Consider the following 27,614-nt stretch of genomic DNA (forward strand, 5'->3'; position numbering starts at 1 on the left):
AATACATTTAATAATATATTGATGATACATATATTATATAATATATTGCAAAATATACAAATGATTGCCGCTTTCAATATATCGGAATATATTGGAAAAAATAAATATATATAAGAATATATGCCTAATATATTAAATGATATTTTTCAATATACTGCAATATATTTTTGTTTCATAAGGGCATGTAGAATAAGACAAGGTTTTTTTTCTTAATGAGTAGTCTTTCATATCTCTCCCTATGTTTGCTTGCTAACATAAATGCTTTTCAAATGTGTGGATGTCAGAGTGCACCTTTAACTTTAAACATGTGTCACTACTAAAAAAAAGTGTCCAAATAGTTTAGTCCTTATAACTTTTGTCTTATAATACAAGACCTCAGAATTGTTTGCTTGAAATGTCTGCTGATATCTTTATTTTTAAATATGCCAATTGGTTTGTATTGTGTTATTTAGTGCAACACAACCCACACGCATTATCAAGTGTAGCCTAAAATACATTTTTTAAATACACACAACTTCTGAATATATTTGGCATGTATTGACCACTGCAATCTAATGTGAAGCAAAGCTCTTGTTGTAAGTCCATAATTATATAACTGCTAAATGCATGTAATTTGACCGGTATGAACGCTTAAAATGGATACTATATGTGTTAGCGTTGGAGTTTAAATGAAAACAATGGCAGAGAGCCTGGTAGGTGGTTTCCCCTGAACTGTCATCATACAGTAAGATGACGTTTCCAAGAGGGTCACATGATTAGTCTCTTACAGTAAAAACCCAATATGGCAGAGATGGCAGGTCTTGCACGGTAGCTAAAGCAACACTTTCTACAGCTCCCAGGTCGACCGACCGCAGACATGAGGGAAAGACAGAAGAAGAAAAAGGGGAGGACGTGGGCAGAGGCCGCCAAAACGGTAAAACCGAAGACTTCTTGGGCGTTTGTTTAGTTTGTATTCGCCTTATGCTCCCACTTGTACAACTGTGTTTATGAGTTCATGACCCGCGGGTGTAGGCGAAGTATTGCGTGTGCGTCTCAGGGCCTTGTTTCGGTTGGTGTTGCCAAAGTGCATTTAGATCCATACGCTATAAAGCGTGACGTTACGCATGCATGAAATGGTTTTCTTCATAAATACGGAACTTTGTTTATCTGGGTAATGTTAGTGATTTGATGAAGCGTGTGTAGCATGACATTCGTGTCAGTTGCTAGCTCGCGCGAGGAGCTTAGCGCGCTTATATAGACTAGAGTCGCTAACGTTACGCTGGTTAGCCAGTTAGCTTAGCTCACCTAAATCCGCATAAACAACCCAATACTGTCGTTAAACTACCGAGGACACTTTAATAACTCACTACTTTTGAATTCGTCCGTGTTTTCTGCCGTGAACGGTCAGAATTGCCGCCCGCTTAAGCATGTTGTGTCGGTAGAGACCGCGAGCTTTTCAAACGGAGCTTATTTACTTTTTGACGCCGCTGACATTGTTGTTTTGTCTGTATTTTTATGTCATATTTTTTTAATATTGAGGAAGTTTTCGCATTGTTGTTGCGTTTCATTTTAGACCCAGTTTGCAACATGCACACACGAGACTGCAATAAGTTACTGTAAACAGTGTTTGTGTTCAGAGATACAAGTGTCCCTCCAGGACTTCTAACTGAAGCTTCAGATTTTGAGTTTTTTTTTTTGTCTTCATGAACCGGTTAGCCACGAATCACACGGAACCATTTGTTCTCAAATCAGTCTGAATCCATCATTATTTGGACATGTCCAGCTCGCAGGGATCCAGGGCAGCAGATCAAGAACAGAGCAAGTTCATTTCTTAATGAATTAAAGTTGCTTATTACTTGATGGCATAGCAGGTTTGCTGAACTAGGATACATGCACTTACAATAAAAACCCTTATTAATAAAACTTAAGTCGGCATGAAATGAAAATTCACTGTATCTGTTTTATAAATGGATTTTATAGATCTTATTGCTAACAGTTCATATGTGCACAGTACATTTTTTGCTTTTAATATCAAACAATACAAAGTTTGCTGTGTGCTGTTATTTATTATTATTATTAATAAATCAACAAACAAATATACATTATAACAGAGCTCCAACCAACAGTATATACATTAAAAAAATGTTCTCCTTTCTGGTGACATATGCAGGACTTCTCTAGTTATTTAGATCATCCCACCTCTGTAAGCTTTGCGTTCATAAATATCCCCTGAAGGAAACTAATTGAAAGAACAGATTTAAGGAAGTGACTCACCTTTTCCATTATCAGTGGAAAAACAAAGCGCACAGACTTATAGCCGCCATTGGTGGTCTTTTTTTTTCTTCTTTCATTCAGTCTTATCTATATATAAAAGAGGCTAATGGAGAAAATGCATATGTGCATGTGCATCTACCTACTTCTTACATGTTATAAAAGAATAATAATAAAAAATAATAATACAATGGCCAAAAAAAGATATTTGGACTTGGAATGGACAAATGTGTGTCTTTTGCAAATAGCAATCCATTTTATAAAAGCACTCGAAACTGACTTCAGTTCATACATCCATGTGTTGTGCAGAAATGTCTCAGAAAAGAAAATTTCCTGAGAAATGGTCTGACATCACTTAATGGCAGCAGAAATTCGTAGTTTAATACATAAAGAGTGTCTCATAAATTAATTAAATGATCAGAAAACATGAAAATATCATCTAAATCAAAATATAACCAATACTATCAGTGATAATAAAAGAACACTAGTGTCCAGATACATTTCGAGGCCACTGTATGTGCCTTGTGTCTCTAAGAAAATGCATTGATGAATAAATGTACTTTTCTGACCAAACTAAAGAATGACTGAAGTGTGAAGCAGCTCTCGGGCCTCCATCCAGCTGCTGACTTCATGTGTGGCTAAAAGCCACAGATCACTTGGAATGTCTGGAGTCCGTTTGCACTTCCCAACGTCTCGAAACATGACCATTGAATGCAACTCAGAATTCAAAGCGTCTCATCCAAACTAACGCGTCATCTCCGACCCAGTCAGAAGTAGGCCAGTCTCACAGAGCAGGCTGTCTGCTTCACTGAGGTCAACTAATGCTAGAATTCAAAGGCATTACTGTTTAGCCAAACCTTCTTTTGCACTGACCATCAGATCCACTTCATCCTTCCTCTGGGGTCGCTGCAATAGTCTGAGACTGTGAGTCACTACTGAATTGTTCTCTTGTTCCCGTAATACTGTTCACAGGTGCTTGAGAAGTACCCCAACACTCCGATGAGTCATAAAGAGATCCTGCAAGTGATTCAGAGAGAAAGGCTTAAGGAAATAAGGTGAGCTCATTCTAAAGATGTTTGCTGACTATTTCTTTATTAAAATAGCCAATCTAGTTCAGATTGTGCAGGCTGCCCTTGAACTACCACATCATATACATTTTTTCTTTTATTTATAGTTTTTTAATTTATTTAATGTGGCCGCATATCTAATTGTCACGTCTCTTTTTTGTTTCATTTCTCTGTTGTCTTCCAGAAGGTAAGATTATACAGTAGTAAACCCTCCCCTCCAACTAATTTAAATCCATTAGCCAATCCCTGTGCATGTTATTAACATTTTCCCAGTTGACAAGGAATGTGAAGGGACTCCCAACAGCGAGGACCTAATGGCCATGGCTTTGACCAGAGTACTTGTCCTCAGAAATGCCTAGTGGCTCCTTGTGCTTCTGAAAGATTTGCTCTGTTTGAAGATGCTACATAATAACTATGTACTAAATGTGTTTCACCTCCTTAAACCTGTATTTGTATCATTGTGCTTTATGTTTCTGTAGGCCAAAATGTTTTCTTGAAAAGACGAATAGTACAAAACAAAAATAATAGAAAATATAACTCCCCCAGTGTTGTGATCTTTAACTAAAACTAGAACTTTTAAAAAACTAATTTATTAATTGAAATGAAAAACTGAAAATTTAAAATATTGCAAACTGAAATATTATGTAAGCAATAAATCACTAACGGCAAGTGAATAAAAACTAAAACATATGACCCTCAGAGGACATCAGATGATGCTAACCCTGAATCAACAAACATAACTAACAATTATTGCTACATGTGTGACTGCATCATATAACAATTATTAATTAATAATATTAATAATGTTCATCGTCTAGCTGACTACGTCTTGTATTAATTTTTTCTAAAAATCCTGTCAAACATGCACAAACTGACAGTCAACACCATAAGCATCTACTAAATATTGTAGAAACATAATTTTCTGTAAAGTTGCTTTGTAACGATTCGTATTGTAAATATATATATATATATATATATATATATAAAAACATTAAAAAAAAACTATAATAGTATATACATAATTCTAAATAAGTATTCATTCCACATACAAAATATACGAAAGTTATTTATTTATTTTTCTGCTTTGCATTTAAAAATATATTTTCTTTGCATACAATTTAAATTTAAAAGATTAATGTACTGATCTTAATGTACTGAATTTTAGAAATGGAAGACAAACATTACAAATAAAACAATTAATATGGTTTTGTTATGCCTAGATAAAAAGCCAGACATTTGTAGTATATTTTTTTTTGTGCCATTTTCAGTCGTTTAGACTACTTGTAATGTATCATATTTCTTTATTTTTATATATATATTAGGGCTGTCACTTTTGTGAAAAAAATCATTTTCGATTTTTAAGACACAAGTCTTCATTGAATCGATTGTAAAATCGATTTTCCATGTCTAAAAAAAAAAAAAGACGTTTCCTTTTTCAACGTCAAATAACAGACGAATGTAAAGAGAGCGCTGGAAACGCACAAGTCAGCAATATTTCTTATTTATTGGCATAAAGTTTCGTGCAGAATATAAAACAGCAACAGGAGTGCAACATTCTCGAAAACGTATATATGCAGAGTGGATGGCTGCCATAACATAAACAAAAAACATCACTGCAGGCTTCAACCCGGCTCCATTTATGATTTAGGCAATTCAAAAATCTCCAAGATTATTTTAAATTATGATTCAATCCATTTCAAACAACGGTTCAAAAAAGTAAACTTTAAATGGACTTGAGAACAGGCCATGTGTGTTTTTTTATTGAACGTAACCGACATAATTAAAGGCTAGGGCCATTACAAATTTATTGGACAGGAAAACAAGTCGATCAACATTTTCAGGGTCCCGAGCAAAGCGTTTTTTATTCACTATATGTCTAGCCGTTGAGAAGACACGCTCCGACCGCACTGATGTCCCAGGGACACTCAGGTACAGCTGCGCAAGGTGGGGGTATTACTGCCAATTTTCCATCAAAAAAGCCGGTCGCTGTCAGCTTGCAATGGTCCTTTTCATAACTCAGAATCTCCTGTAACTGTGTGATGCGTGAATGAGGCGAATTCGTGTTTACCGCACCGCGAGACCTCCAGACGCGCGTAAACACGTCTTTACATTGACTTAACATTGAAATAATTTGCACCAGACGCTCTATACGTCTATAAGAGGTCGCTTTCGACATCTGGGACACTGGGTCTTATAGGCGCATAAAATTGCTAGTATTTTCTGTCTAGCTTTCACAAGGCATACTGCACTTTTGGATTTCTTTATTTTCTTTTTCTTCTTGTTTGTGAGTTTTGTTACATCTATATTTTTTAATTGTTAAATTATTTGAAAATTAATAGTGTACATATTTGGTTAAAATCGATTCCCTATTTTCATTTTTGAAACTTTTTTTGGTTGGTCCGATCGATTGTGCAATCGATTTTCGAATTAAAAGTGACAGCCCTATATAAAATAATTTTACTTCATTTTTTTTATATTTATATAAAAAAATTATATTGACATACATGCACAATTACCTGTACGTTAATCACCGAACGGTGATCTTTGTTGCAGCTTTTCAGTTGTGTGAAGAATCAGTCAGCTGATTCTTATTTTTATTTTTTTCTCTCTCTCTCTCAGTGGGACATCGCCTCTTGCCTGTCTCAATGCCATGCTCCATACAAACTCACGTGGAGAGGAAGGGATCTTCTACAAGGTCCCCGGCAAAATGGGAGTCTATACACTGAAGGTAAACATGTTTAACCAGAACTGAATCTCACCGCAAGTCTCAAAGAAAAACTGTTTCTGACCTGTGCTCACTTTCTGTAACTTAACATGGTGCCAGCATCAATACAATCATCAGAAGATGTACAGAGAACAACAGTTGGGTTCTGGAAATAAAAAGTCCATTAATTTTCATTCCTTTATAACGATAACTGGTAAACCTTTAAAGACCGACATGCTCCAAGGTTATCATTCAATGGTTAATGCTTTTGTGGAAGCCATCTGTTCTCATTATTTAAACTTATTTTTTAAATTAATCATCTTTAACAGGAGAATTTGTCATGAAAAACTGCAGTACCCACGATGCTATAGATCGCGGTGAGCAAATTGCGGATCTCTGTAGTGAACACCCTCTCCCATGAAGCAATGCGAAGGATTAACAAGATAGTCTCCTTACTCTCTCAAAACTCCGAATACAATGCATATTTTGCTACAAACAAACCACTTAAAAAGAATGTTTTTAATTTGATTGTCAAGATTGTAATGCGTTGTAAGATTGTAGTTCTGTCCTCCACTAAAACTGTTATGTACACAGTCTTGTACACCCAGTCTGTTTGCCTGATTTTCACATACTTTTTGCTTCAAATATAAGTTAATATAAATGTTGTGATTTACCTTCATGGCTTATAATGCTTTAACAAAGCATTTTTCAAAATCCCTTTGGGAAAATGAATGGAAAAAATACTACTGCTAACATACTGTAAATGTTGTGTTGGAAAAAAGTGTCTGAATAAAGAAAATATATATGTTGGTTTTCGATTGCTTTGGATTGTTCATATGGTGTCGATTGACGTGAATATTAACTGTAACACTGCTATAATTAATGCTCAGTTAACAATAGCATAACAGTCCGCACTTTTTTATTAAATTTATTAATTAACGTTACCGTATTTTTCTGACTATAAGTTGCACCTGAGTATAAGTCGCATCAGTCCAAAAATACGTCATGACGAGGAAAAAAACATATATAAGTCGCACTGGACTATAAGTCGCATTTATTTAGAACCAAGAACCAAGAGAAAACATTACCGTCTCCAGCCGCAAGAGGGCGCTCTATGTTTTCAGTGTAGACTACAGGAGCAATGAGCAGCAGAGTGCCCTCTTGCGGCTGGAGACGGTAATGTTTTCTCTTAGTTTATTTCTCTTGGTTCATTTCTCTCAGTTAATGTCAAATAAATTTTGATAAATAAGTCGCACCTGACTATAAGTCGCAGAACCAGCCAAACTATGAAAAAAAGTGCGACTTATAGTCCGGAAAATACGGTAACTGTTTGATCAGATTCAAATGAGCTATTTTATTGGAAATCAGTGTTGGGCATGTGATGTGCATGGCTTGTGTTTGTATGTGAGCAGAAGGACATTGGAGATGTGATGAAGGAGCTGTCCGAAGATGCTTCAGAGGACAGCAGTGATAACATGTCTGATACACGAAGCACAGAGAATACCAGCACCACTACCTACAGCAAAGATGGACGCAGAGGAAGGTGGAAGAGGAGAGGTACCACATTTTAGGAATTCTGAATAGCCATACTTGGAGCTGGAGTATATAAATGCTGCTTCCACTTTTGGAGGAATTGGCATACAGCTTGTTTCGGTGTATTAAACTGGGATAGAACAAACTATTTTAACAAGTAATTTCTTACTTAAAATGCAATATGACTATTCAAATGTTTTTTTTTATTTTATGTTTTTGAAATAAGTAACTTTTGCTCACCATGATGGCATTATTTGTGAAAAAATGCAATACAAACAGTAATATTGTGAAATAATTGTACAATTTAAAATATATATTTTTTCTATTTAATTTATTCCTGTGATGGCAAAGCTGAATTTTTTAGCAGTCACTTCTACACTATCCTTCAGAAATCATTCTAATATGCTGATTTGCTGCACAAAAAACATTTTTTTTATTAATGTAGATTTGTTGAAAAAAAATCCTGCTGAATATTTTTGGGGAAATCATAATGCATTTCTTTCAGGAGTCTTTGATGAATTGAAAGTTCAGAATATCAGCATTTATCAAAAAAATCTAATCATTTTTTTTTTTTGTACATTTGTACATGAAAATTATATACATTAATTAATAATAATAAAAAAACCTTTACAAAGAAAATCATTGCTGACCCCAAACTTTGAATGGTAGTCTTCAGTCAAATATTTATTTACAAATATATTAAGATATTAACGCTCTACAGCTGACATACTGTACTGGATAAGCAGGTTAGAAACAAAGACAAAGTGAAAAGGCCAATGTGTTTTATAATTAAACAGCCATAAATGACATTTTAATCAAAGTATAATTTATGGCTGTTGTTATGACGAGGTCTCTTGAAATATCTCATAGCTGTTTGGGAGAAAGGTTTCGTCCAAATGTTTTTTAGAGGGTGAAGCCTATTTTGTCAAGTTTAAGCAGGTCACAGCAGGTGCCTAACTACTAATAAAAACTTTAAGAAATCTAAAAGTGTAGTTAATCAAATTGTTAAATCATGCCATGTGTTGTGGCATGGAGTATGTAGATTACATGCTGAGCCATGAATGTGTTGCTGACTCTGATATGATGTGTATAAATGACCTCACATCTAAGGGTAGGTGTGCCTCGCTCAAGTCAAAATATTCTTTGAATGCAAAACACCCTCTAAACAGGAAATTCAACTTTTTTTTTTTTTTTTTGCAAGATTGATACCACTTCCTCAAATAAATGAGAGTAGCACGAAGTTTTACCTCAATTCATCTTGAAGAAGCTTAATATTTGAGAATAATGCAATCTAACAGAGTGAATTCATGCAGAACCAAGTACTGTAAGTAAGACTTTCATCTTAATAAAGCTGTGGTTTGAGAAAATTAAAAATAGTTGTGTCCGAGAGATAGAGAGAGAGAAAAAACGAACTCTGCAAAAACCAGGAAATAATATTTGCTGTGACAGCATATTATTTATGGGAGGTAGTTTCATGAAGTGTTTGTCTTTTTAAAAGAAACCCATCCTTTATTAAATGTGCTTGGATGACTATGTAGTTATATTACAGTGAAACTGTTCTGATCTCAGTACCTGCTTGTTTTTAGTTTAGTATTGATTGGACCAGTGCTGTGTTGCCACTACTTTACATTTGCCAAATATATAAATGTGTTTTTTATGCCTTGCAGACTCAAACATTTGGTTTCCTGTTATGGACTGTATAATGTTCTTGTTAATTCAGCAGATTGAAATAGTCAATAGGAAAGTTAAAAAGTGTATTTATGAATTTATAGTTGTCATGGAACAAAATAAAAGTAATGTTATTTCCAAGTGATTGTGCAAATGAAAAACATTTTGTAATAAAAACACATTAAGGAAAAAAAAATGCATCTATTTTTTATATTTACAGGATAGACTGCACTAATCCTGTACCTATATTGCACTTTTCAATGTGTTCGCAAACTGGTTGTGCATTTGTATTGAAATGACCTTGAATCATCATGGAGCGAAATTAAGTTTGTGCATATGCCTGTTCGATTGTGAGTGAGTGAGTATAAATGTTTTTGTTGTACAGATGTGCAAACATGCACCCAATCTATTGCTTTCCTTTCATTCTCAGTGCCAGCAAAACTGCAATCTCAGCCATCCTCACCACAGTCTCGCTGTTCATCTCCGTCAGTCTCCAGCAGCAAACTCATGTCCCCATCACAGAAGCACAGCAAGAAGGCCCTAAAGCAGGTACTGCAAGTTACCCTTATTAATCCTCCTTTATATTTTTTATTTATATATATATATATATATATATATGGTAATGTATATATGGATAGTTAATTAAAAACATTCAAAGTAAATTAATCTAATTTAATTATTTTCTTTTTTTGTGATTGGAACTTGATGGAAAAGTTAAAATAATTAGTTACAGGTCAAACTTACATAAACACCAAATTAAAATCAGAAGTTCATTTTTTTGTTGTTGCTCTCATGTGTACACTCATTTGCACACTGTAATATTTTCTATGAACTTTACTGTCCATTGCAATAGTGTAAATTATGTTCATAGTTCTGCCTATAGTGTACATGTACGTTTACATAATCCATCTGTAAAGTATATTCACAGTACACCTATCTGTATATCATGCTGATAGTATTTAAAATCTGTAAGTTATGTTCATAATACTTATTTGTATAGTTATTGTACATATTGTAGACCTTGTATATTCTGTACTTGCTGCTTATTGCACTTCTGGTTAGATGCTAACTGCATTTCGTTGCCTTGTACCTTACATGTGCCGTGACAATAAAGTTGAATCTAATCTAATTTAAATAAAGCATTACTGACACCACATGGATAATGTTACTATGGTGTATTAAAATCTTTTTTGAATAACATATTTCTGTTGTTGAACAATATAAATACCACCCAGACCTGCTGTAATATTAGCAACTGTTGGTTGGTTTAAACCTTGAGCTGTTGAGACCCCCTGTGCTCTCTGTTTGCCACACAGCATTAACCTGTGTTATGAAACCTGTGGGTTTATGTATGTTTTAGTTTTGATGTGCTTCATTTTTAGGCACTCAAACAGCAGCAGCAGAGGAATCAGCGGAGGCAGTGTGGGATCCCCCGCGCCTCAAGCCCACGACTGCTCCTCAAGACTGTCAAAGACATGGCTCATGACTCCTCCAAATCCTGTACATACAGTATTTGATTTTACTTTTTCAATGTGCATTTTAATCAAACTAAAGCATGCACTTCAAGTGTGTCCAAATTCTTAACTGGTAATTCATGTTTATGTGAATACAAAAGAAATATAAAACAATATGTCTCTGTTTGCTCTAGCCTGGGAGCTGAAACAGACAGAGCGCTGCCCTGCAAGTCCACAGAACTCTACCTCCAGCTCGTCCTCCTCTGTCAAAGCAGATGTGTGCCACACAACTGGTGCCCGAAAGGTGTCTCAGCACTCCAGTCGGCTCAGTGCCAGTGAGTATCATCACAGATCACTTGTGATTCGTGTCAGCTCACGAGATGCTGTAACTGATCCCACAACCTTGGATTTTCAGGACAACTGAGGCGTACCAAATGTGAGATAGATGTGGAGACACCAGATTCCATCCTTGTCAACACCAACCTGCGAGCGCTCATCAACAAGCACACATTCTCAGTGTTGCCTACAGAGTGTCAGCAGAAGCTCCTTAAGATGCTGCCAGAGGTTGATCAGCAGGTAGAAACACTGAAGAACGCTGCAGTGTTGAACACGAAGTATGATTTTGTGGATCGTGAATCTCTGATTGTTATAAATGATATAATTGTATTGCAGGCTAGTATGGACGGTGCACTGAAGGTGACCAGCTCTGCCTTGAACAATGAATTCTTCACATCAGCAGCACAGTCTTGGAAGGAGAGGTTGTCAGAGGGTCAGTTGTTGTTTTCATTGATTAAAAGTAGTTAAAAGCTTAAATGTGCAAAAAGGTTTCGCTGGCGTTGCTCTTAAACAGCTGAGGTCTTGAAATTAAAGTGACATTATTAGTGAGGATGCCGTATTACACAGAAGCAAATATATTCTGAAAGGATATAATGTATATAAAAAAATACCCTGTGGTGTACCTGTCTACCAGGAGAGTATTCTGCAACCGAAAGTGTCCAATAATAGAGGGGTAACAGAAATAAAATCTCAATGTGGCAGCAACCAAGAGCAGGCGATGTGCTGTAGAAAAAAGATTTTTCTAGGTTTCTGATATTGAAAGCGTCATGTGAATGTACCTAATAATAAACTTTTTCTTAATGTCTGTTCTTGGAAAAAGTTGCGTAACCATGTGCTGTTAATAAGCAAATGAATCTGCAGTATTTGTGTGACTTACACAAGACTGTGTTCTCAGGTGAGTTCACGCCAGAGCTGAGACTGAGAATGCGGCAAGAAATTGAGAAGGAAAAGAAGGTGGAGCTTTGGAAAGAGCAATTCTTTGAGAGCTACTATGGTGAACAGTTAAGTCAACCACAATGCTTAAAAACTGAAAAAAAAAAAAAAAAATCAGAGCGTATGGTCTAGGTCAGGGGTGTCCAATTCTGGCCACGTTTTTGCAGAGTTAGCTCCAACACATTTAAGTTTCTAGTGATCCTGAAGACATTGATCAGCTGGTTTAGGTTTGCTTAATTAAGGCTGTTGCTAAATTGTAGCATAATGTGGCCCTCCAGGAGTGTCCATGTCTTATTTTTGCATTGTGAAGCCTGAAAATTGATGGAAGGTTGGTTAGTGGGCCACTAGTTTAATGTTTCATAGGTGATGTTTTGTTTTTGAGGTCCTTTTTGATAATAATCTGTCTCCTCTTGCTTTTAATTTCAGATCTGGACTCAGTATAGAGGAATCCAGAGAGCTGACAGAGAATAGGAGTGTTCTTGAACCGCCTAAAAGCACAGTCCTATTAGAAAAGCCAGAGACTGTCAAAGAGTCTCAGAAGGTAAACCCGGTGACAGAGGTCATCCACATGGAGTTGAGATCCAGAGATGTGAAATCAACAGTAATGCATGCCTCACCTGAAGAGCCAGTTAAACCTCCTACTCCAGAGCAATCACGTTTTTCCTTAGACATGAGGAAGGATGCACATGAAGAATTGATTCCAGAGTCCACTGTTCAAAAAGCAGTGGAGCCCAAACCTGGCAGTGAAGAGGCACTGGAGAATGAGATCACATGTAAGACCCCAGTATCCCCTTTAGAAACAGTGGTCACCTGTTTGAAAGGAAAAGAGACACAGACCCCTAAAGATGAAAGTCTCGTTGGTGAGGCTGAACAAACGGTAATGGAAAGGAATAAGGCTGGATCTCCAGTAACTGTTGTCACATCTGAGCCTCTAAAAAGAAAAGCTTCCAGTGAACAGGAAACAGAGCTAAAAACAGAGAAGAAGCCTCGTGTCACTTCATTAGAAGCATCATCCACAATGACAGCTAAAGAAAAAATACAACAGAGAGTACCTCCTCTCAAAGTAAGATTTGGGTTTCTTTCTTTTGAACAAACCCCTGGCCCTGTATTAAAGGGTTAGTTCACCCAAAAATGAAAATTAGCCCATAAATGACTCACCCTCAAGTCAACCTAGGTGTATATGACTTTCTTCTTTCGGATGAATCCAGTTGGCATTATATTTAAAATAGTCTTTGATCTTTCAAGCTGTTTAATGTCAATCAGCGGGTGCTGCAGTGCATCAGTCCAAAAGACATGAAAAAAGCACCCATCCATAATAAAAAATTGTCTCACACAGATCCGGGGCAGTGAACAAAGTCCTCTAGTGAATCAAAGCATTTTTGTAAGTAAAATAACCACATTTAAAATGTAATAGTCAATTTAATCTAGCTTGCACTTACTGTTGTACACGCAAGCAGTTCCAGGAGGAAGACGTATGAAGTCGACTTTGTGCATGCGCCATGCTCAGAAGTGACGAACACGGAAGTGGAAGGGATAGATCAAAACAAAACAACCGTCACTAATTAGAAGTAAAAATTAGAATTTGGAAAGAAGAATGTTGGAGGATTTCGATGTAAGCCAAAAGGAGACTGGTTTTCCTTTGCTAAAGTAAGGAAACTTCGCTTCCTTTGCTCCTGTTTACAAAATATGGTTTTCACGAGACTGCGCAGCAATGACCTCATACGTCAACAACCCAGAGCTGCTTCAGTGTACCACTGTTGGCGCAGACAACATTTAAGTAATTATTACATTTTGAATATGGATAATTTTTTACAAAAACGCATCTATTCCTCCAAGTAGCCATGTGAGACACTTTATATTATGGATGGGCACTTTTTATTTTGCTTCTTTTGGACTGATGCACTGCGGCACCCGCTGAGTGCCATTAAACAGCTTGAAAGATCAAATAATTTTTTCTATAGAACTCTGACTGGATTAATCTGAAAGAAAGTCATATACACCTAGGATGCCTTGAGGGTGAGTAATTAATGGGCTAATTTTCATTTCTGGGTGAACTAACCCTTTAAACAATGTTGCAATTCCTGTCTGCACCAGATGAGAGTAATGCGATGCATCACAACCAATAGAACCTATTAGAATCATTTGTGCTACTTCTGACACAAACGAAAATTGGATTTGGAACGTTTGCTTTGATGTTTCCAGTGTAGACCGCTTTAATCTGTAGATATGATGTTGCATATCATTTGTACTACAGTACCTATATGAATGATGTATGCGTGTCTGTTGTTTTGTGTGACAAGTTGAGGATTTGCTATTGCTTTTCTAAGCAATCAGACTTGTAGAAATCACCTAGAACACTCTAGCAATCACCTAGGAATGCCCTAGCAATTCTCAAGAATAGACTAGCAATCATAACACGATGCCAAAAAACACTCCGAACCATTTAGCAGCCACATAGCAATACCCAGGTAACTACCCAAACACGTGGAAGGGAATTTTTTAATACTAAGTAGTTTTGAAGATCTTATACAAATTGTTTTGCTGCGCTATACTAATTTTTTTTTTTTACATTAAATGCTAACTTCAGTGGAATTTTCACTCTCATAGTAACACTCAAACTCTCTCTTTGCAGATCTCAGTGTCAAGATTTTTATCTGCCCCTGCGTCTACTGAACAGGTATCTCCAAGGACTCCCGTTCCCGTTCCGTTGACACCCCCTAGCGTTCGTCCCGGTCGCACCGGTGCTCGCACTCTAGCTGACATCAAGGCAAAAGCCCAGTTAGCACGTGCACAGCGTGCTGCAGCAGCAGCAGCCGGGTCATCTTCCTCAATGGGAACCGGCTCAGTTGGAGGTACCTCGACACCCTCTCCAGCTCGGTCCCTGTCAGAAGATTTTTCACCAGCAAGCAGCAGAAGTCAATCTGTGTCGCCTATAAAGTTAAGCAGTGGATCTCCAGCTCCTGAAGGCACAGTGACTCTCTCACAAACCTCTCCTTCCTCAGGTCCCACTGGACACTCAGACCCTGGTCTTGCACAAGCCTTCAGTGCAAGCCAGGGATTTTTAAAAGATAATTGCTCTTCGATGGGGTTGCAAACCACTCTGTGTACACTGAACCCAGCACCTTCAAGTCAGGCAGGTAACTTGATTGTATTGAATACAGTTGCACAAAACCAGAGACCACAGCAGATACCTTGTTCAGGAGCATCAGTGACCAAGCCTAGTTCTTCAATCCCAGCAAATAATCCTCTGGTCACCCAGCTTCTTCAAGGTAAAGAGGTTCCCTTAGAAAAGATACTCCCAAAGCCACTTGCCAAGGTGGAGGTTCAATCTGTGGCCATTTCTGCCAGAGATAAAGGTAATCTTGGTACCACCACTGCTGGGTTGAAAACAAACCAAGATGATTCCAACAAATTTGGGAACCATGTTCCTTTTGGTCCATCAGTGATGCAAACTAGAAGTGTGGACAAGTTGATCAAAGTTGGCAATCAGGACCAGACGCTCCAACCGCTAAGGGACAAATACGTGCAGAAGAACACCATCTCTGACTGTCAACCCTCCCAATTTCAGTCTTGTCAGCTAGGTCACGTTGAGGGTAGCCATGACCAGAGTGTCCATCTAGGCATCTTTGGACGGAAAAGGATATCCAAGCCAGCTATGACAGGACACTACCTCCTCAATGTCTCCACATATGGTAGAGTATCTGAGAGCAGCAAACGGCCCCATCTAACTAGTAATATAAGCACTGCCCACGCCAGCCTGAAGAAGGAGAAAATCGAAGCCGAGGAGAATGGGAAATCAGAGACTGAAACATTTGCAGGGTCTTCTACCACATCTCAAGGACACCTGAATTTTCCAAGGGTAAAAGTGGAGAAGCAGGGATCTGTCATGAATAAACCAGATGGTGATTTGACACCCCAACTCTGCTCTGATATAAAGTCTGAATCTCCATCGCTGAGTTGTTTGTCCAACAAAGACGAAGGTAACACTTCTCTTAGAACCAAAGAAACATACTCAAGAGTGCAGCTTGATATGTGCAGCGGTATACAGGGTAAAACAGAGCCATATCAGTTAGGTGACTGTCACCAACACATGTTCTTGTCTCCGAATGAACAGAATGGTCCTCAGTATGGTGGCACTATCAGCATGTCTGTCCCTCATGCACTTAACCACAGCATGGCTGACACTCCAACTTCTCCCACTGTGTCCTGCAGTGGTGATGGTGAAACGGCTGCTGGAGGTATGATGTCTTTTTCCGTCACTGTCACTGCCATACCTGCTGGTCACCTACTGGATCAGGACAGTCAGGGTGAAACCTCACCCGAGCAAGCCTTCATAGAAACCTCTGCGATGGAGGACGTCCAATCAAAGTGCTACTGCCGGCTGAAGGCCATGATTATGTGCAAGGGATGTGGCGCATTTTGTCATGATGATTGCATTGGTCCATCCAAACTATGCGTCTCATGTTTGGTGGTGCGATAATGGTCATGAGGATGAACTGCAACTTGTTCGTTCATTTATTGGCTGCATCCGAAAACTTAGGCAGGTGACTTGCTGCATCGCTCCCGTATCAGACAATGACTTTGCAGGAAGCGCTTTTTGCATGAAGGTACCTCATGAAACTGATTTAGGGCCGACTTCTGAGGCAGAGTAATGGTTAAATGATCTACATCAAAATATCGAGAGCTTTGGTGATAACTAAGTGGATATTTAATTACTGCAATAGTAATTTCTCGCTAGAAATGACATAAAAAGTGGAAAACGTTTATCAAAAACATACAAAAAAGACCTCAACTTTCAGACGCCATCTTTATTTTTTGGCTTAAACTGTCGCAGAATGGAATGCACAGCATTGTGGGATATTAAAATCAGCGAAGCATACTGTACATCTATGCTTCCTTCAAAAATCGGCCAGATGAAGGCATCTCGGGAGACAGGAACTGAAGCTATCAATGACTTCGGACGTGCCTTGATGCCTTCCTACCTTGGAATGCGTCCTCCGAAGGCCGCATTTTTCAGTTTTCGGATGCAGCTATTCATTCAAAAAGAAGCAATCGCTGAAGTGAGGGTAACAGAAATGTTACGACAGTACAGCAGTGACTCTCTCGCTGTGGTAACCTGTTTCTTGTATCCGTTGTCATTTGATAGGCAAGATGTTGTGCTGAATGGGGGGAACTCCTTAAGAATGAATTGTGCCTGCTAATAGTGCTGTTTATTTGCACGTACATTCTGCTTTGTTTTAGCGGCTGATTCAGGAGTTATGCAAATCGGGTAACATGACCAACAAGCCTGTGTTATTCTTGCAAGTCCGTTTTGAGTACTTCGTTGTGGCGAATTCAGCAGACTAACATGATCTGGCATGATTTACTGGGACTGTTTAGTCTGGCGGCAGTAATGCAATCCAGACACCCGAATCGCCTCTTTAAAGTGCCGAAAGTGAGCTCGACTACACTGTATGTCTGGATATGTATCCATGCTTTTAATTTGCAGTTTGAGCGCTTTAAGCGCCTGGTTAAACTGGATTGCGGGTGCTTTGTAAAGACGCCACAGGTTTTTTGTGGCGAAATGCAGAGCGCAAAATTAGTCCAACTGTTTAGTAATTTCGCCAATTTGTTTCTCTTTACAATACAAACATAAACAGCATGCTAGAAGATGAGGTGTGAAAAATGTGCAATGCTGATTAATACTTCCTCTCATTCATTGAGCACCTTGTTTTAGACTCAAGACTCAATATTGAACAGTGGCAATATTTAAGGCTTGTTCTATTTTTGTACTAGATTTTCAGGAATGGAAATGAATATACTACTATTTTTGTAGATGTAAAAAATCATGATTCCCTCCAACCCTCAAATTTCGGATCTTTTACACATGATTCACACTAGTTTGCTGGATTAGAAACCGATAACATCAATATTTAGTCTTTGCACATCCTGTAAAGCTATTTGTTGGTTGGTTTAAGCCTTTGTGACACAAGCAAAAGAACCACACGACTGAAATACCAATTTCTTTGCAGAATTACTGTGAATATGTACACCTAATATATTAACCTGCCTTGATACTAGGTTTATATGGTACTTTTCAGAGTTATTTATGGGATAGAAGGGAGTTGTCAACAGGCTAGCACTTCTCTAGATTCTCTAGACAGATTTATACTGATAATGGCAATAATTTGTATATTTACAATATTTATAAAATTGAGAACATTAGTCCATTTACGTCTCATTTTCTTCAGAAAAAAAAGGATTTATTAGCGTTGCACTTTTTTATGTTCAGAAAATGACTTTGCTAACGATCTATAGCTTTTAAAAAAATGATGATTTGTAAAGATTGAAAGAAACAAAGCACTTAAACAATCTGTTGTACCCTCTCAGGAGCAAAACCAGGTCTTAATCATTTCAGTAGCCTGTGTCTAATCAGTTTACGTCACACAAGTGACATTGCCTCTAATTGGAATAGTAAAGGCTCTCTGTAACCTTTGTTTTTAGCGATAGGAAAATAATGCAGAGTATCAGCAGCAAAACTGCATGAGCAATGAAGTTAAACACTCAGAAGGGAGATTTTATGAAGAATCTTTTTTAGGATTGTAAATACCAACTTTCTGTTACATGTACAAACATTTCTACAAAGCATTCTTGTATCTTGCCTAAACATATCCGATTGTCTGATAACTAAAGATTTTTATTTATGAAATACTGTCCAACACATCATAATTTTAATCATGTTTCAACATTGAGTGGTGTGGTTTAATTTCTGTCCTGAAACAATTCTGCTAAACAGATACATTTTGATACCCATAGTTCTATGTATGTTAGGAAAAAAAAACATATATATATATATCATCTGCCTTACAGGCAATAGAAATGTAAAACAATTTTAGATCAAATTTGCTTGGTAATATACCAAAGGCGATTTATGGGGACTAGATAATTAGATTTTGTTTTTAATGTCTGTCTAGTTAAGCAAAGTAATATATTTTAAGTAATATATTTTAATAAAAAGAAGTCTATTTACAAATCATCTTAAAAAAAACATTTAAGAAACAGGGTATTTACTATATCTTTATATTGACTGTCCCATTTTGTTATACCTTTGTTTAAGGTGTACATAAAAGTTTTACACAAGTGTTTTTTTTTTTTTGTTTTTTTTTGTAGTACCAGGGTTCTTGTGATAAGTCTGATCTGTTGATATTTTTGTGTGGCTAGTTTTGCCTGTGATGGATTGATGTGTCCTCACAGGGGATTTTTAATTGACTAATAATATGTGTGTGAAACTTGCAGCTCACTTTATTGATTATTGAAAGTCCAACTTCTTACATAAAATAAAAATTACAAATCCACAGGTTTATGTTGTATGAATCAAAAAGTAACTAGCGTGGTGGTTGGGTTGTGCTGAAAGTCTTTGGGTGTGAGGTTGTTTCAAGGTAACTGGCTTCCATTGGCTTTTATCAGTGTAGGTAAACTGTCGCTTTTATTTACTTGTATATATGCAGCATTTAAACTCACAAGAGACTCATAGAATATAACTGTGATATCTCCATTATACATGATATCAGGCCTTAGAATTTCTTTGAATAATAATAATAATAATAAAAAGATATTTAGGTTTATAATTTCTTGAAAATTATATATTTTGTCAGAGGTGTAAACAGCAGCGTCTAACTGTTGTTGGTCATCTACTGTTTTCATTACCTGATGGAGCTGCAACGCGTGATTTACCACTTTCTCTATCGCCAACCTTATATTCCTGTGACATTTCACAAAACACTTGGATTTTTCATTTTTGAGGCAATGTTTTCATCTGCGGACCCCTGAAATTATGTGACTCTTAGTGCAGGAGGTGAACTTGGATTGGCTTCCACAATGTGTTTTTAAAAATTTTTAAGTCCGATATTTCATGTAAAATAAAAGTGAATGTAATATAGTAATTGTAATCAGCAATTGTAAGCAAAGTGTATTTTATCAAGAAACAATATGAATAAAATGCTGTAAAACAAATGCAGTGATGGGATATTTTTATGTAATTCGGTTGATTTCTTCTAATTATTTAAACAATAAGGTACAATACCAATGACGTATTGCATTAATGTGTTATTTGCTGGAATGTTGCTATGCTGCAACACTAGTGAAATGGTGAACGGGTGTTCGAGTCATAGTTTAATTTTCAAGCAGTGGAACCCTGTATTGACCATTCAGAAGCCAGGACTATGTTTTATAAACCCAATTAAAGCATCCATTTATGTCCAACATGTTCTATAATGTAGTTGCATACCATCACAATATTTTTTTTTTATTTTTTATTTTTTAAAGTTTCATACACAGTTGGAAGGTGGTGTTAATATAAATTATGAATTTAGAGTATTAGTCAGAATCAGAATCTTCTTTTTTTATTTTTTTTATTTTTTATATGAATATACAGATATAAATGTAATATATTTATTTATAATGTATGCCTGTTTCTTAAAAGTACCAAATTTTTAGTTTGGAGGATAGGCTATTTTATACTTGGATTAGAGGAATATTATTCTGTTCTGCTCTCTTCCTACCAGAATGTGGAACAAAGTGCAATTTAAAATAATTTATTTACCCAACTAAGGAATTTCTAATATAAAATGTAATACAGTATTTATTTTTTACAATGTAATCTGGTTAAATTTGGACCGAGATATTTTATTTTATTTTATTAGGAAATTATTTGATTTGTTTAGCCTTTATGATTTGGTTCTGGTTTGGTTGGTATGTAATTTTTTAGCTTTTTTTTTTTATATATCTGTTTCTTGCATTTGCAAGGATATTAGTCATAAGTAGACTATATCTCATATGGACTGTGATTTTATGGTAGCCTGTGATGATCTATTAATTTAGAAATGTAAAATAAAAAATAAACATCTTTATGTGTCTTTGACGTAGACATAAGCGTACACACGTATGAAAATATACTCAGCATATTTGAGCAAGCATATTGCACTGCATTAGCTACATAAAACTTAACAGTCGGCTAAAGGCTTAGTATGAATCGTGTACATGAAGAGCAATAGTGCAGCTCAGTGATGGGAAGGCAGGGGTGCTCTGCTGTCCTCTGCTGTCGGCTGGTGCTCAGAGAAGCGCTCGTGCTGCAGTTCCTACAAGACCCAATCAAACGGAACGCTAACCACGGCACAAATATGAAGATGGGGGAGCGCAGCGCTAGCGAGTTGCTGATTATTGGGTCAATATTTATCAGTCTATATTAAAAAAAAAATATATATATATAATTGAAACGCAAGAGCGCTATGATGAAGATGATTATGCTATGCCAGGAATCGAGCGCGAGACCGTTGATCGCTCTCATCAGATGCTGATGATGGTCGCGCGACCTGCGTGATTTCCTCCCGCTGGTAAGACCGTCCGCTAATGATGCTTTCGCATTCAGATGAACATACAAACACAAACGTGTCCTCAGAATATCATCTCACGGATCCAACTGATCATATAGCATCTTATTTATTTAACACATCAGGTGTATATGAGTTAAATACAGATAAAATGGCCGTATACATAAAGCTTAGACGTTGTCATGTAAACGCATCGGGGGTGTAGTATTAGTATTGTATACACGGGAGTGTTTGTACAGTGTGTATTTCCGTTGGTTGGTGAAAAATCCTCACGTTGAGTCACGTCAAAGCGCGAGTCATTATAGAGGAGAGGTGTGTTACTTTTGTTTTAGTGGGCCAAGTCTTCACTTAGTAGTAGCCTTTGCAACATGCGATAAGATTAGCAAAACAAACGGAACGACTTGAAGCCAGAAGTCATAGCGTCAACGGTCTTTAACGGTCAGGAATGACATAATGCTTCAGTGGCTTTCGTTCGTCAACGAATCGGTTCATTTGAGTGAATCTTTTAAGTGAACGAATCTTTTTCATCTCCATGCACTGACTCGTGTTTTTTGCCTTCCTGTCATTACAGTCCAAAAGTATTTGAGTGCTTCCAGTGAAGAACAGTTCTTTATTAAACAAAAACGTCAGTTTATCTGAACAAGCTGTTAGCTAAACTCGGAATAACACTGTAAAACCTGCAATTGTTACCTGATTCAACCCATTACATATAGTTTTGTTTGCATAAATAAATGTTTTAATTCAGTGATGTGAAATAATATTTTTTACTTGAATAAAACCAGTTAATTTAGATGTGCAACAGGTGGGTTTTATAAGTAAAACTCACTGCTCATTTTCTCCATTGGGAAATTGATTTTTAACAACTTGCAAATCTTTGTGAGCTCAGCATTGTTAATCAATGGCATATGCATTTGTTTAAGCCATCTGTTCACTTTATTTTAGCTATTTTTTTAAATAAATGTCTGACAACAGAATTCATGGTGAAAAACTACATTACCCAAGATACGGAAATTCCCCCAATTGGAGAATCAAATTGCACCAAAGGGTCTCTGCAGGGACCGCACTCTCCCATGAAACACTGGGAATTATTTAATCATGACAGTTTCACCGTGCTTTTAAAATACTTCAATATTTGAATATCTATGCATGCAATAAGCTCAAAATATATTGTTTCTATATATAATCCGATATCTATAGACTGATTGTTAAGTGAATGATTTAAAGGAGTAGCTAGCTCACGCAAAAATGAAAATTGGCTGAAAATATACCCACCCAAAGGCAATGCATAAATGTAGATGAGCTTATTTCTTTATTAGAACAGATTTTGAGAAATGTAGCATTACATCACATGCTCACCAATGGATCCTGTGCTATGAATGTGTGAGAGTTTAAACAGCTGATGAAAACTTCACAATACTCCACAAGTAATCCACACAAAGTTGTCTCACCTGAATCAGGAGAGAAATACGCACAGCTCAAGTAATGTTTTCAAGTGCAAACAGTAAATAAATAGGTCAGTGGATGTTGTTATGAGAGGACAACGGGGGATGGACTTTGTCACTTATTATGGATTGTGTGATGGTTTAACATCAATATGCCTTCATTATAGATTTGTTTCTTACAAACACATTCCTTTTCTCTTCACAAGACATTAGCTGACGGAGCCGAGTCATATGGATTACTTTTGGATTATTGTCAAGGTTTTATCAGCTGTTCGCATACGGATGGTATGAATCAAAAGTTATTGGGATTGATAAAAATCTCTTCTACTAATGGAAGTAGCAAGTAAATATGAGTTGACAGCTGTTGTTATGTTTTATGTTGATGATAAGAATTTAAATAACTAATAACTATAAAATCCACATTACTATAATATTCAGTATTATGCATATATTTTTACAGTCATTACATTCAGAGTTTTCTTTCATTGCTTCCCTGTGACTCCTCAGCAGCTGGTTTTTCATCTCTCTCTTGTTCTCTTCTTGTCACTATTAAGTGGCTCCTTAGTGGCTCTTGTTTCATTAGCTTACAGGATGCGGTCTGTGCAGACACTATTGTCATACATAATCAGCACTAGCACAGAGCAAGAGAACTCAAATGCCCTTTTGTGAATGGGGGATTTACTCCAGGGTTTATTTTTGTATGTGTGTGTGTGGATTGGATTGGATTGGATTCCCCAGATGTCAACATCAAAATGTTTTTCCTTATGTAGGAGCTTCCTGGTTCCTTTGCATCACCTTATCTGAGTCCCAGCCAACCTGACAGGTGAGTCTTAAGGAGTTTGCTGTGGACTGACGATATGCACCATGAGTTTGCAAACGATCGTAGAAGAGAGTTCTAAAAGTCTAGAGATTAAGAGAATGTGGAATATGCACAGAGATAGATTAGCTGTATTGCAACTGTTGTTGTTTTTTTAGCTGTATTGCTGTTGCAATTTCTATATCAATGTCTTCACAAATTATTTTAAAATATTTGCAAACATTAAAATTCAATTAATTGATTTTTGCTTATATTGTGAGTTGTGTCTTCATAATGAGGCTGTGGTTAAGTTGTGGTATTAAATGGACCTTTTTTGTGTTGTGTAGAATGATTGAGGAAGGAAGTAAAAGCAGCAAATCCATGGTGGAGAAGAGACAGCTCTTCATGGAGATGAGTGAGTTGCTTTCAGTGTTAACAACATTTTCTGCACAATGCACCACACACATACACAGAGGTCTTGTCGAATTCTATTCGCCCTCCACTGCCACAGGGCAATAGACTGGCACAAACTAGTCTATGGTCTATGGTTGGAAGGCAAAAATGATTTTGAGAAAACAGTGGAACCAGGTTAATGGTCTCAGTAAAACTGAAGTATAAAATGTCACATTTGCTTCGTTATTCAGTGTATTTTTGTGTTTGTCATAGACTACACATTTTTGAAGGGATAGTTCACCCAAAATTTCTCATCCTCATGACGAGAAATTCCAAACCTGTATGACATTTGTCTTTTGTAGGACACAAAAGGTGGAAAAATGATATGGGCCACTTTTATGAAAGTTTGAAGATGATGTTTTCAGGTTCTCTGTGAAATTTTTGCGGGGGCGAAATCCAACCATTAAGAAAAACCAAAGGTTTCCCCACGTTTCGAGCCATATGGATCTTCATCAGACAAACTTTGAGATATAGACAAATAGTTGACCACCCCCTCACTGATGTTTTTTTTACCCATCAGATTTTTTTTTTTTTCACAAATAAATTCAAGAATTGTTTTGAAGTCAGATAGTGATACCCATAACTGAAATTGGATGCCAAATGATTCCCACCCCAAGTAAATAATGACAAAATGTGAATTTTGGTGCAAACTACTGGTGTGAGGGCTGACGTGAAAGTAACAAAACCGATGCATGTGATTTTCCCCAGGGGCACAAAACTTTGATGTTATTCGTCTCTCAACGTATAGGACGGCATGTAAGCTACGATTTGTTCAGAAACGATGCAACCGTAAGTCCTCTTTCCTTTTATTTATTTAAAAATACCATTCAGTTTGCACAGTATTTTGGTATTTGTACAAAGCCACTTTGGTTGTATATCATGTTTTTTGTCCTTGTATTGGAAAAATGACAAAACATGTCCATTCTGTATTTGTAATGATCTCACTGGTGTACTCTTCCTGACGTAGTTCATCTAGTGGACGTGTGGAACATGATCGAATCTTTCCGTGACAATGGGCTAAGCACATTAGACCACAACGCAGAGATTAATGTGTCACGCCTGGAGACCATTTTGTCCTCCATCTTCTACCAGCTCAACAAGCGGCTGCCCACCACCCACCAGATAAACGTGGAGCAGTCCATCGGCCTGCTGCTAAACTTCATCGTGGCCACTTATGACAGGTGTGTTGTTAGTGAGGGAGATTTGCTTTTCTCTCAGGGGGTCTCTTGAGGCAGTATGTCCCTGCAAACCTGATGGACTGTGAGTCATATGCATAGTGCCAAGAGTGAGTGTTTGGAAGGAATAGGCTCTGTTCCAAAACATAGTGAGCTGCCAAAGGAGGCAGCCTTCTAAGACATCGTAATTACACTCCCAAAGTGAAGGCTGTTTCAAAAGATGGGCATCTGAAATATGTTGCTTACTTAGATACTGTCATGATACTTCATGCTGGTGTGTCAAGTGACTACTATGTGAGCCACACTATTAAAAATAGACAGTGGACCTGTTTTCATGCAAGATTTCACCAACATTTCGCTAATGAGCATCGTGACGAACTCATTGAAAATGAAAAAAGAAAAAGAACATAGAAAAATAAGTGTCAATTATTAATATACCTACAGTTGATTCAGTAGCAAGCTAAAAAAATAGCCTAAAATTATCAAAATGAACAATTTTCTCCCAAAATTTCAGCAATTGGTGAGTCCCCTTTTGAACAAATTTTGAACCTATTCACTAAAATGAATAGACTTTCCAAGACTAAAAGTGAGCTAGAGGACATTTTAGCATCCTGTGCAACAATTTGACAAAAAGGGAGATTAAGCTTTTTGACATGCTTCACTTCTACCTCTTGGAAAATGTAGCTAACAACTGAAAAAAAAAAAACAATATACTGTAAACAAAAACAGCTGAGCTTCAGTAACTCTACAGAAAAGCATAGTTAAGTTTGTAGCATTGTTAGGCTACTTTCCAACACTGCCTTTACTAAAACTGCCCCAAAAAAGAGAAAAAGAGAAAATACTAATAATGAGTTTGACTGTGGGCTTTCTAACATGATCAATAGTCAAACATGTTCTGTTTACACACGTATTTCCAAAGGATTGGCTATAAGAGTATGAAATTTGCTGGAGACCAAACAGTAAATGTAATTGAAAGAATCTTAAGGCTTAGGATTGCTATAATAAAACGACTTCTGATAATATGTTGTTTGTTTCAGTGAAGGCCATGGGAAACTCACAGTGTTTGCTATGAAGGCAATGCTAGCTACGATGTGTGGTGGTAAAATACTGGACAAATTACGTTGTGAGTATCATGCCTGTTATACAGCTACTCAGCAGTGATTTTATAAAGATTTGTAGCGTGGAGCCAATCACAGACAGATCTGTTGATTCTTGAACAGATCTGTGATTGCACACTTTCTAGACTAATTATAATCTGTTCAGAATTATATATATATATATATATATATATATATATATGTACAAGCAGCAAAGTTTCGGGAGTGAAATATAAATCCCTCATCCCTCACATAAATGTACGATTCATTTTCAAATGGGAGAAAAATAGAATTCTCAGTAAGCAATGTAAATGCACAGTAACAGATTAAAAGAAAAATATTTGAATTTTCATATAATTTTTTTTTTTTTTTTTTTTTTTTACAAATGTAATGACTAGCAAATCTTGCAGTTCTCTCACTGTACATTGCTATTATTGTTGTGGTAAAGTTAATAATTTTGTAGCACTGCTATGATAGAGACGCTGTACCATCATGACATTAACAGATGTCAAACAAAACTTTGCCCATATATATATATATATATATATATATATATATATATATATATATATATATATATATATATACATTTTTATTTAAAAAAAAAAATAATCCAGCCAAGTAACCACCTAACCCCCCCAACCCACTGTGTGATTTTTCACTCCATGTTAAGCTCAGAAGTTGGGAGGCCTGCTATTCTTTTTGTTAAATTATCACCATTATTAAAATTTTAAAGACTGTAAGCTCATACAATGTTTTTATTATAAATATAATTTATTTTAAATTATAAATACAAAAAGGCCTTTAATGCCGAAAAATGTAACTGAGAGTTTGGCTCCCCCTTCTGTACATAATGTGTACTGAATTTAAAATTACAGTCCAATTAAAAATCTTGTCTGAAGACTCCTTGAAATTATTAAAAGACATCTCAGTACTACTACTAATAATAAAGATGTATTTTCATATTTATTTTCTTTCAGCTGTATAGACAGATCTGGTCAGAATGTTGTGTTATGTTTGATGAAATTACACAAATCAAAAGTCAGTTCATCACAATGGATTTTACCCAGATATGTTTTTCAATTTTTTTTTTACTTGTATACAGTATTTAAGTGATGAATATTTGTAATTTCCTGTAATGCTCCACAACAATACGCATCATTTTATCATTATTAATCTGATCATCGATAATGTGTTGATAATTATTAGATATCCTCATGCATTATAACTAAAATTTAATATAAAATATAAAAAAATAATAAAAAATAAGGATTCATTCTTAAATATCTATCCATGACTCGACATACAGTAACCCAAAATCACTTATATCCCTTTCAG

The 27,614-nt window shown here is 36.5% G+C and overlaps 2 protein-coding genes across 6 annotated transcripts in view; both read left to right on the forward strand.

The window, feature by feature from the left end:
• The first annotated feature begins 749 nt into the window (after window positions 1–749).
• On the forward strand, window positions 750–19,937 carry LOC127933190 (putative Polycomb group protein ASXL2). Of its 2 annotated transcripts, XM_052529986.1 has the most exons (12): window positions 750–913; window positions 3,223–3,305; window positions 5,937–6,045; window positions 7,434–7,578; window positions 9,653–9,771; window positions 10,605–10,722; window positions 10,871–11,011; window positions 11,092–11,252; window positions 11,349–11,445; window positions 11,908–12,013; window positions 12,372–13,008; window positions 14,578–19,937. In XM_052529986.1, exons 1-12 carry the CDS (start codon window positions 857–859, stop codon window positions 16,423–16,425), a joined length of 3,621 nt encoding a protein of 1,206 aa, XP_052385946.1. In that variant the 5' UTR covers window positions 750–856; the 3' UTR covers window positions 16,426–19,937. The 2 variants fall into 2 exon arrangements, with proteins under 2 accessions (XP_052385946.1, XP_052385947.1); XM_052529987.1 differs by lacking the exons at window positions 750–913; window positions 3,223–3,305; window positions 5,937–6,045; window positions 7,434–7,578 and adding an exon at window positions 7,626–8,878.
• A 1,041-nt stretch (window positions 19,938–20,978) lies between these two features.
• The window catches only part of LOC127933604 (dystrobrevin beta-like), a 35,284-nt gene continuing 28,648 nt past the window's right edge, over window positions 20,979–27,614 (forward strand). Inside the window, exons 1-6 of one of the 4 annotated variants that reach the window (XM_052530688.1) lie at window positions 20,979–21,316; window positions 23,526–23,578; window positions 23,899–23,966; window positions 24,713–24,793; window positions 24,972–25,185; window positions 26,217–26,302. In XM_052530688.1, coding sequence (XP_052386648.1) covers window positions 23,900–23,966; window positions 24,713–24,793; window positions 24,972–25,185; window positions 26,217–26,302 — 448 coding nt within the window. In that variant the 5' untranslated portion in view covers window positions 20,979–21,316; window positions 23,526–23,578; window position 23,899. The remainder of the gene's footprint in view (window positions 21,317–23,525; window positions 23,579–23,898; window positions 23,967–24,712; window positions 24,794–24,971; window positions 25,186–26,216; window positions 26,303–27,614) is intronic. The other 3 variants (XM_052530686.1, XM_052530685.1, XM_052530687.1) reach the window with 3 other exon arrangements.

The sequence above is a fragment of the Carassius gibelio genome, chromosome A17 (assembly GCF_023724105.1).
Source record: "Carassius gibelio isolate Cgi1373 ecotype wild population from Czech Republic chromosome A17, carGib1.2-hapl.c, whole genome shotgun sequence".
NCBI lineage: Eukaryota > Metazoa > Chordata > Actinopteri > Cypriniformes > Cyprinidae > Carassius > Carassius gibelio.